The sequence below is a fragment of the Trichechus manatus genome, unplaced genomic scaffold (genome assembly GCF_000243295.1).
Source record: "Trichechus manatus latirostris isolate Lorelei unplaced genomic scaffold, TriManLat1.0 scaffold00067, whole genome shotgun sequence".
NCBI lineage: Eukaryota > Metazoa > Chordata > Mammalia > Sirenia > Trichechidae > Trichechus > Trichechus manatus.
Genome location: NW_004444003.1, coordinates 5,510,170 through 5,521,203, shown reverse-complemented (window position 1 = coordinate 5,521,203; position 11,034 = coordinate 5,510,170). Strand labels below are relative to the sequence as shown.

At 39.1% G+C, this 11,034-nt stretch overlaps 1 protein-coding gene across 1 annotated transcript in view; it reads left to right on the top strand.

The window, feature by feature from the left end:
• PROSER2 (proline and serine rich 2) overlaps nucleotides 1–11,034 on the top strand; it is a 56,151-nt gene that overhangs the window by 25,406 nt on the left and 19,711 nt on the right. Inside the window, exon 2 of the mRNA XM_004379690.2 lies at nucleotides 5,583–5,802. Within this exon, the coding sequence (XP_004379747.2) occupies nucleotides 5,608–5,802 (195 nt within the window). The 5' untranslated portion in view covers nucleotides 5,583–5,607. The remainder of the gene's footprint in view (nucleotides 1–5,582; nucleotides 5,803–11,034) is intronic.

The window sequence follows — 11,034 nt, the reverse complement described above, 5'->3', positions numbered from 1 at the left end:
TAGCCTACTGTACTGTGAGAGAATAAACTTCTCTTTGTTAAAGCCATCCACTTGTGGTATTTCTGTTATAGCAGCACTAGATGACTAAGACAGTCCTGAACTAAGGAGTGGGACTAAAGAGAAAGGAGATACAAGAGACATTGCTAAGGAAGAATCAACAGGGCTTGAAAGCTGGTTTGGTTGTGCATGCAGGAAGAGGGAGGATTAGAAAGATAACTCCAAAGCTTTGTGTGATGAAGCTGCAAGCCACTGTGCCTATGAATGGGTCTCTGACTAGAATAATTCAACATTGGGGTTTGGCACCAGAAATTTCAGGTGAATAAAGGAAAGACCTGGTTACTTGGGCTGCTCTGTATACCTGGCAGTGGTTATTTGGTACTGAGGTGGTATGGGGTGGTGGTGAAAGGAGGGCTTTATACCATCTAGGCCATTCTAGATCTTATTCTGGAATATACAGGGGAAGGTGATAAAAAAGAAGCTGCCTCACACTATTGGCTCCAATACACTGACTTCAGGGAGTTCACTTACCTACCTTCTACAGCCCCACCAGATCTCTCAGGACCTTCAGCTTGGATAGTGCTGTCCTCCTGACTAGTCATACTTGGCTGATGTAGAGTTACTGAGACCAGTCATGACTTTGTTCATGTCCTCTTTGCTCAACTGATAAACTAGACTTTACCAGAAAAAGATATTACCAGTAAATAATGAGAAACGCACAGGAAGTAGAAAAGAATAAGCAGAAATGAGCACACATGGCACATATTTATGTTCCTGTAGTATTAGGCTTGTCATAATCTCTTTGTGAAGTCTGGTAAAAGTTTCTTCATCTGCAGGTCTATCTCAGTCTAGTTTCTGACCCTAGTCTTGCTTTTATAGTGTGCATTGTTTGAAAACCCAAAATGTGAACCCTTGATTGGACAAGGAGTCTAAATATTTAAAGTGTTAATAACCCTTACAGACTCATAGCTGTGGTCACTACTGTCAAGCCTGTCTGCTTCTTGTTTCATACTTCCTCACCTCATTGTATTCCCTTTCCAGTGTAGACCAAAGATGAAGGTTGCTTTCTTGCCCTTGCCCTTAACCTTCAGAAAGCTTTGCTTTCTCCACAGTGGACCTCCCATGGAATTCTCTATTTTTAGTTCCTAAGGGATTAAAATTAGGGAGCCCTACCTAGTTCTTGATTCCTTGGGAGATCAAACAAGATGGACATCTCGAGCCTGTGAAAGGATATTGAAAGTTTTCATTTCTCCCTCGCAAACCCTGCCTTCTGGAAGATTCTGGTTAGTTTTCCATATTCTCTCAGGAGAATGATTTTGATTAAATCTAAATATTATAATTTTACAGTGGCAGAAAAACTTTTAAAATTATAGTAACACAAGAAAAAGGTATACTCTCAAATAATATGGTAAAGTTGTCCCCCTCCAAGCACACTGTGAGGACCTCTGAGTGCTTCTCTCACTGCCCAGACCTGTAGCAAAATTCCAAATAGTTTCCCACAGAGTAGGTAGTTCCTCTGGATTCCATCACTGTGTAGGGGTGAATCAGTACTTCACTTCCCCGTCTTTCATCCCATTGATATGTGTGGGGAAGACTTAGCGCCCTACCTTCTCCTTTCCTTGGAGCAGTGATTTGCTTAGTTCAGGAATGAATTAGAGCTGAGTCAGTGGGTGGGAATCTGTAGACCAGGAAAAATCTAAGAACTATCCTGTCTTCTCTGCATAACCTTTCCCACCTTACCCTGGCTGCAGCTACTCATGGGTCCCACCAATATAGCTGTAATGCCTGTAGCAACCTTTGCCTTGCTTTATCAGCAGCCACTGTCATCAGCCCCTTAGTATGTCCAGTGTGTGTGTGTGTGTGTGTGTGTTTATACTAGATTCATATTAGCCATTTAATTTATTAGACTGACTACTTTGGAGAGTTTCACCATGGATATCTGTACTTCCGAATTGCAGGTTAGTAGTTATTCAGACAGAGGCCTGGTTGCGCAATGGTTAAGAGCTTGGCTGCTAACCAAGAGGTTGGCAGTTAGAATCCACCAGCTGCTCCTTGGAAACCCTATGGGGCAGTTCTACTCTATGAGTCAGAATCAACTCGATGGCAATAGGTTTGGTTTTGTTTTGTTAGTTATTTAACCAGTTTATATCAAATTTGTATACTGTTTAAGCTTTTATATTATCAAACATTTTAAAATGTAACATTTTCTCAAGTCTTATTTTATATGAGATAATGACAACTTGTTGTTGTGTTGGGGTTGATTGTGACTCATATTGACCTGATAGGACAAAGTAGAGCTGTCCCATAGAGTTCCCTAGGCTATAATCTTTATAGGAGCAGATCACCAGCTCTCTTCTCCCGCAGAGCCACTGGTGAGTTTAAACCGCTGACCTTGCAGTTAGCACCTGAGCACTTACCCAATGTGCCACGAGGGCTCCATAATGACAACTTACAAAGAGTATAAGTACTCAGAATCTTCTGGTTCCCTAGCCTTGCTTTTAAATTGCCGTTTGACATGTGCTGGTTCACCTGAAAAGCTGAGATGTGGGGTGAGGAATAGTTTCTTCCTTAGTCTATTTTACCGAGATGTATTCAGGATTTCTCTGAGATGATATTCACGGTATTTTCTGTGAAGCCTGAAATGACAGGTTCCCCCTAAAGGTGTTCAGTGCTGACTGGGCTTTGTCTGCAAATGGTGAGGTTTCTCTTAAACACACATACACACACACACACACCCCACACCACACCACAACAGAACATACATGGTATTTTCAGTTTAGGAAGGATGTGAGACACCCATCTCTTCACTTACTGTAATATCAGTCGCTTTCCATACTAGCTTCTTTGGTCTTCTAGAAGGCTTTGTTGAACCCACTTAATTGTCTGTTGTTCAGAAGCTGGGCTGCGTTTACTGCTAAAAGCGTCAGAGGACTGTGTGAAACTAAGGGGCTTACAGGGAACAGTTTCAATGCCTTTGTTCCTGAAAGGAAAAATGTGAACTTCCTGATGGTATTAACTTAGTATTTAACACTTAGTACCTTAATATTTTTTTCTGTTAGAAATTTTAATAGCATCATGTCTTCCAAAGAGCCTAGAATCTTGGAGATGTCAAACAATCTTCCACTGGTAACTTAATAGCTCTTGTCTCCTCACCTCAACTCTGAACTGTAATGGGACTGAAAAGGAAGCACTATTTTGTGACTCGATGGCAATGAGTTTTTTTTTTTTTTTTTTCTTTTTAAGGGAGAAAAGGAGCCCTGGTGGCCCAGTGGTTAAGAGCTGCGCCTGTTAACCAAAAGGTTGGCAGTTCAAATCCAACTGCTCCTTGGAAACCCTATGGGGCAGTTCTACTCTGTCCTGTAGGGTCACTATGAGTCGGAATTGTCTCGACGGCAACGGGTTTGGTTTGTTTTTGTTTTTTTTTTAAGGCAGAAAAGACTAGGATTAATAACAGCACAGGGAATACCTGGGTCTGTTCCTATAAATGCTAGTTTTGCAAAAGCTCAGCTGTAGAAAGTAGCATAAGTCACCTTTTTAAATGAGTAGCTTTTGATTTCTTTCGTCCTAGCTAAATCACATTAGCGTAGCTGGGTTGCGTCTTCTGAAGTTAGCCCTTAAACTTCGTGTATTTATGTGAGCTTATGTATCTTCTAGTAAGTGGATTTATTTAGTGGTTCTGACTAGAAAACTCCTGATTTTTACCAGCTTGACATCTTGGACCGCCAAAGCTCCTGAGACTAGGAGGACCTGGACAGAACTTGCATAGCAGGTTCAAATAACATGGTCTGGAAGAAGCATACTGGAGACTTAAGATGCAGGACAGAATGTGTAATTTAACTTCAGTTTGATTTAAAGGCCTTTTTGGTACTAATTTGCTGTTGTGAGTTGCTATGGAGTCAATTCCGACTTGTGGCAACCTCACGTGTGTTAGAGTAGAACTGTGCTCCATAGGGTTTTCAAGGCTGTGACTGTTCAGAAGCAGATTGCCAGGCCTGTCTTCAGAAGCACCTTGCGGGGAGAGGGGTTGTTCGAACCCCCAACCTTTTGGCTAGCAGTTGAGCACATAACCATTTGTGCCACCCAGGGATTCCTTGGTACTACTTTAAAACCTGTTGCTGTCGAGTTGATTCCAACTCGTAGAGACCCAATAGGACAGAGTAAAACTGCCCCATAGGGTTTCCAGGGAGCAGCTGGTAAGTTCAAACTGCCAACCTTTTGGTTAGCAGCCTGAGCTCTTAACCACTGCGCCACAAGGGCTCTGGTTCTACTTTACTGGAATTAAATACTTTTTAAACTGAAAAGGCATACATTTGGGATGAGTGAATATAGTGATGATATCAGGATAGTTTCCATGCGTTTTGGCGGATTTTGCTCTGCAAGTGAGCCTTTACCTTCCTAATTGAGCCTAATTAATTGGAACTGATACAGTTTATGTTGGCGAGAGTGTGAACTTTCAGGTGAACCAACACAGGTCAAATGGCAATTTAAGAGCAAGGCTAGGGAACCAGAAGATTCTGAGTATATACGTGTATACTCTGTAAATTGTCATTATCCCAAATCAGGACAGATTATCCAATAAGCAAGGTAAGCACAGGCTTACTTATGCTTACTTACTAATTTGTAGTGAAGAATTTCACATGGGTTTCACCACAGATTATTAAGTAAGCCCAAGTAGGCTCATTCTTACCTTGCTTACTGGGTCATCCGCCCATGTCAGGGATTGTAAATTTGAAAACAGGCTTTGATTCTGTAGGAAGGTGCTATGGGATTGGGAGAGAGAGAGATGCCAGCCATACCTAGAAGCAGTCTTTGATGTAGTAAAAAGATACGAAATTGTTCACTGCAGATTAGTAAGCACAAGTAAGCCCCTGCTTGCCTTGCTTGTTGGATAATCTGCCCCTATTTTTACTATTAAACAGTAAAAAAAGACTTGAAAATGTTACAAGTTTTAAAATGTGTTTAATAATATAAAACCTTAAAGAACATACAGATTTTATATAAACTGGCTAAATAAATCTAAACTCGTTGCCATCGACTTGATTCCAACTCATAGTGACCCTAAAGGACAGGGTAGAACTGCCCCATAGGGTTTCCAAGGAGCAGCTGGTGGATTTGAACTGCTGACCTTTTGGTTAGCAGCCGAGCTCTTAACCACTGTGCCACCAGGGCTCCGGCTAAATAACTACTAACCTACAATTCAGAAGTACAGATATCTATGGTGAAACTTTCTAAAGTTTTCAGTCTAATAAATTAAATACCTAATAGGAATGAAAGTACATACCCTACATGCAAAAGGAGGTGTCAAAATATTATTCTATCAGATATCTAGCAGCAAAGTAATTTTTGGTACACCCATCTTTTCTTAAAAATACTTCATACATCTTCATAATGACTTAAGGAAAAATGCAGACTAGTACCACCAAACAGATTGACTTAGGGTTTCCTAATTACCTTTGTCCTAATGGTTGAGGCTCTGAATCTACATGATCTTGGAATCTCGATGCCAAGTTTTTCATTTTCATGGAATGAGGCATTTTACTATCTAGACTCACTAACCATTGTCACTTTATGCTTGATTTCTCTAGAAGTAATCCATTACCTCAGAATGGAATGCTGGCCCCTTTCCCACTTCCTGTAATCAGGCCAGGAGCTGAAGTTTCTGTGGGGATGCCTATAAACCACCTGAAAATAGACTCTTTGGAGATGGACTCTGACCTGTCACCCAGCTGCAGGCTCAGTGACTTGAGCAGAGGCGGGAGTTTGGAGAGCCGAAGTAGTAGTTCTCGGTCCAGGAGTTTCACGCTGGTAAGTGATGATTTCTTTAATGCTTTCATGTGCTTTGGTTGGTCGATTTTGTTTTTTGCTCCTCCCCCTCCCACCTCTACTCTTTTAAGGAATATCTTACAAAATCCTACTTGTTTTGTGAAATGGCATCTTGTTTTTCATCATCTTAAATTTTGCACAAATACAGTGCATTACCCACAGCAGTGAAGCAAATCCCTGGCTGCTTAGACCCAGAAAGGACCATGCCTGAAGATAGTAACACACATAGAGAGGAGCACTGATGACGTTCAGCTCAAATAACTGAAAAGAGCTAATACTATGTATTTCACAAGAGAAAAATAAATTCACTTTAAAACATATTTTTAACTCCTTTCCAAATATAAATGCCTGTGTATCTTTTTCTCTCAGAATCCACACCCTTACATAGCATCAACCAGCTATGGAACATTTACATAAAAAGAGTGTGCAGTTTTAAAGATAAGAGAGGACCTTTTTTATAAGTTTTTTCCCTCAGAGTATTTATGTTTCAGAAGAGACGTTTATATCCATAGAGGGAAGTAGAGGAGAGAATTAACCCTTGGACCTCACTAATAATGGTCTGTGGTTCATCACAGCCCATCTTCTTCCAGTGGGAGCACCAATTTCCTTCAGATACACTGAGCCCTAAAATTAACCCCAACTATGCCAACTATAGAAAAAGTACATATGGTTTGGGGTTAGTAGACTCTTAACTTGCATATTTTCCTTTTTTATAATATCATGGTAGTATGTAATAAATATTAATCGATTCGCCACAAGACAAATATATTACAAAATGTTATATTTAATTTTCTGAATATCAGAGAGCCTACAAGATATCTTAGCTAGAAGAAGCAAGTCTGTAAAATGAATTCAGGGAGTTTATAGGATACTGCCATATAAAATACAAATCTTCTTAGAATCTACAGGCAAATGGGATATTAAGGTGTCATCTGACAAATTTGGAAAACCTGCATCATGCATCCTCTGTCCAGATGTCACACACAGGAATACATCTTCAGAGACAGAAGCAAGTGTTTGAAAGGTCTGTTAAGTTTCAGCTCCAAAGTCCCAAAGAAAAATAAATGTCTTATGCTAAAACTTTTTATCATAGACTTTTTTTTTTTTTTTTTTTTTTTTGGTAATAGCAATACCATTAGGTTTAAAGAAAAGAAAATATAAATCTCTCACATTTATAAATGTCAGAAGGTAAAGGTGGGTAAAGGGAGAACAGCATTATGCTTCTTAGCTGCCTGGGGTGGAAGGATTATTTTGAGCCCCTGATGTTGGCTTGCATAGGTTTTATAGTGGAATTGAGTTAAGGATAGAGATCAGAAGAACAGTCTCCAAAATATTTATAATTTCTCTTAAATCCACAACAAATCCTTATACATTTTTAAAATTGTGTTCTTCCTTGCTAATTAGTCTATATCCTAAAAATCAGCTCAGAATAATAATAAACACAATGGTATTGGAGACAGACCCTGTTCAAATCCAAATTTAACTACTTGACACCTTTGTAACTTTGAGAAAATTATTTAATCACTTTCAGCATCATTTTCTTCATTAGTTAAAAAGGGGTGGGAGGATAATAAGCCTTTCTCAAGGGTTATTGTAAGGATTAAAGGCCTAGTATCTAATCAGTGCTTAATAATACTAGCTTCTCTTTTTCTAGTGCTCTATTAGCTTCTGAAGGAGCCCTGGTGGCACAGTGGTTAAGTATTTGGCTGCTTACTGAAAGGTTGACGGTTCATACTCACCAGCCATTCCACAGGAGAAAGATGTGACAGTCTGCTTCCATAAAGATTACAGCCTTGGAAGCCCTATGGGGCAGCTCTACTCTGTTCTGTAGGGTCTCTTTGAGTTGGAATTGACTTGGCGACAACAGATATTAGCTTCTGGGTTGAACATAGTTGCACTCCATCCTGCCACCATCATCTCATTTGGTTCCATGCTTTCCCTTTTATATCTCTTTTTCTCTAATCAATAGTCTTCTAAATTATTATTATTTTGAACACTAAGGTAAGATGGCAAAAGGAAAGCATTCTCTTCCCCCAGTATCTCACAGATTTCTCACTTCTGCCAATCTTACTGTGAAGCACCACTTTGAATTTAAAGAATTTAAATTAAATTACAATTCTTTGCTTGCTGGTAAAATCTTAAAATAATACTTGATGTATTTGACCCATCTGTGTGTTCTCCACGGTGCCTATCATTGTATATAATAGAGGGTAATAGTGGACACAGCATTATAAATCCCAGTTTTATGAGGCTTATAGTTAAATTCATAAATTATGTTCTTATGATATCTGTTTGATTACATAATCCTGCCAGATGTACTACTATAGTACATATTTCTCCCTGTATGATGGAGGATATGTTCCAGGCATGTTCCATTGCAATGTAAAAGTACAACTGCAATATAAACTCAGGCTTGTTGACTGTTTTCAAGCATTTTCTTTTATGGAAAATTATTGAACCAAGTTTAGTTGTCATCTGTTATTCTTTCATAGTTGTATATTTTCCTTAGCTAGAACTGGCAAACTGAGAAATGTTTTTTCTTTTTTTATTGTACTTTAGATGAAGGTTTACAGGACAAATTAGTTTCTCATTTAACAGTTAATACACATATTGTTTTATGACATTGGTTGCCAACCCTATGACATGTCAACACTCTCCCCTTCCCAACCTTGGGTTCCCCATTACCAGCTTTCCTATGCCCTCCTGCGTTCTCGTCCTTGCCCCTGAGGTGGTGTGCCCCTTTAGTCTCATTTTGTTTTATGGGCCTGTCTAGTCTTTGTTTAAAGGGTGAACCTCCAGAGTGACTTCATTACTGAGCTAAAAGGGTGTCCAGGAGCCATACTCTCGGGGTTTCTCCAGCCTCTGTCAGACCGGTAAATGTGGTCTTTTTGTGAGTTAGAATTTTGTTCTATATTTTTCTCCAGCTCTGTCTGGGACTTTCTATTGTGATCCCTGTCAGAGCAGTCAGTGGTGGTAGCCGGGCACCATCTAGTTGTACTGGACTCAGTCTGGTGGAGGCCGCGGTAGTTGTGGTCCATTAGTCCTTTGGAGTAATCTTTCCCTTGTGTCTTTGGTTTTCTTCATTCTCCCTTGCTCCAGATGGGGTGGGACCAGTGGAGTATCTTAGATGGCCACTCACAAGCTTTTAAGACCTCAGACGCTACTCACCAAAGTAGGCTGTAGAACATTTTCTTCATAAACTAGTTATGTCAGTTGAGCTAGATGTCCCCCCAAGACCATGGTCCCCAGCCCTCAGCTCAGTAATTTGGTCCCTCAGGGAGTTCGGATGTATCTACGAAGCTTTCCAAACTGAGAAATTTTTGCATTTAATTTTAAATGACAGCTAAAGTTTTCTTAAAAACTGTATAATACTTGATTTTTGCAGAGCACTATACTTAGCAGCAGGACCTCTTTGAAGAGTGAATCACCTACAACAGTACAAAATTTTTAAACTACACACTTTACTTTTTGGATATTTAAATTTGGAAAGGAGTTTTTTTTTTTTTTCTCTCCTAGACGTCTAAGTCATTTTTAGGTGACTTAGCTCTTTAGAATGAGGATCAACCATAGTAGTTTCTCCATTTGATATCCTTTAATTGCTCACATCATAAAAGATTATTCAGTAAATAATATTTTTTTAGGCCTCTAAATTGTATGACATTTAAATGCACCTCTTGAAGGGCTCTTTAAGTAAAAGAATCTGGTTCTGATTTATAAGTGTTTCTTTTAAGCAAAGGTTATCTTTATAAGAAGATAAAATACTAATGCCTGATATTAAGTGAGAGTATCCTAAAGTTTTTAAGCACTAGTTGAAGTGTTACCTGCTCTTGAGAAGCTTTTCTCCTGAGCTAGTGCCAGTTAAAAGTTAAAATAACTACCTTAAATAAGATTGTTACAGCTATCCATATGGCCACCATTGTGACTGAGGCTATTCTAAGAGGCAAAGTATGTGAAGTCTTTATTTCTCAAGAGGCTAGTCGCGTGTGTGTCTCTCTCTGTGTATTTTGTTTTTCTTGTACGGATTTATTCCTGTAAACATTTTCTAATGAAAGGTGTAGCTAGAACAAGAACCCATTGGCCAAATCCTGGAATACTTGACTAAGGAGGTAACCCTTGAATATATTTTTTCCTTCGAAATTAAGAGGGACAACTTTGCTACATATACAATGTAGCACTGTACAGAGTTGGTGTGTATGGTTGTGGAAATTATTACCTTGAGAAGTGATGTGGACTCAAAAGGTTCAAGAAGGATTCAAAGACATTCATAAATGATACCGCTTTAAGACTACTAAAGGTAGTTTTCAGTGTTGGATTATCTATACCATTAACTTCTTGCGGTTAATGTCTCAAACGTTCATGCCATCTTATCAAACATGGTGGTTGCCGCTCCCAGGGACAGAATGTTCTCTCATGCAGGTATTCTTAGGTTCTTATTCCGAATGGGTTCCTTAGGTATGTTCTGCTTTTCAGGCATACAGAGCTTCCTGTAGAAAATAATACGATTTGATTAGTTGAAAAGAGTGGGAAGCTCTTGAGACTCATACTGCTTAAGGAATTTAATACGTCTGCTTCTTTGAGGCTGGGGATAAACATTCCCAGTTTACAAGCATACTTCCGACTCATTTTTATCTCTAACTCAGACAAAAACAATGTTTCGTATTCATTTTTCATTAATATTTAATGAATAAATATTTTTCACTAATATTTTAATGCCTTGAAACTCCCTTTTTCCCCAAGCTAACAAATATTGTGGTCGTAAAGTCACGTGATGAGCCCATGACCAGGCAGCGATTGTCAGCCCCTGAGTTATCCCCTTCCTTCTCCAAAGCATTTGATGTCTTTTGGCCTCATCCATTGGTCATGGAATAAGAAGGTAAAACAAGTACTGGTAAATGCTTTCTTCGTGGCTGGGCTAGACTGAAGTCTAAGTAGTAAACTAGAAATCTAATATACTATTTGCTATATGATTTCAAGGAGAAGAAATAGAATCATAAGAGTGGTAAAGGCAGAAACAGACTAGACAATAAGTCACCCTGTTCTTTCAGTTCTGGATTCTTACCCAGGTTGAATCAAAAACTGCCCTCGTCAAAACAGCTATTTTTGAGACAAAGCTAAATAGATTCTATGAAGGTTCCAGTCAATAAACATTTAGTAAATGCCTAGTCTGTATAAGAACTGATTAGGTAATGCAGTAAAACCTGGTTTTAAGCTTTT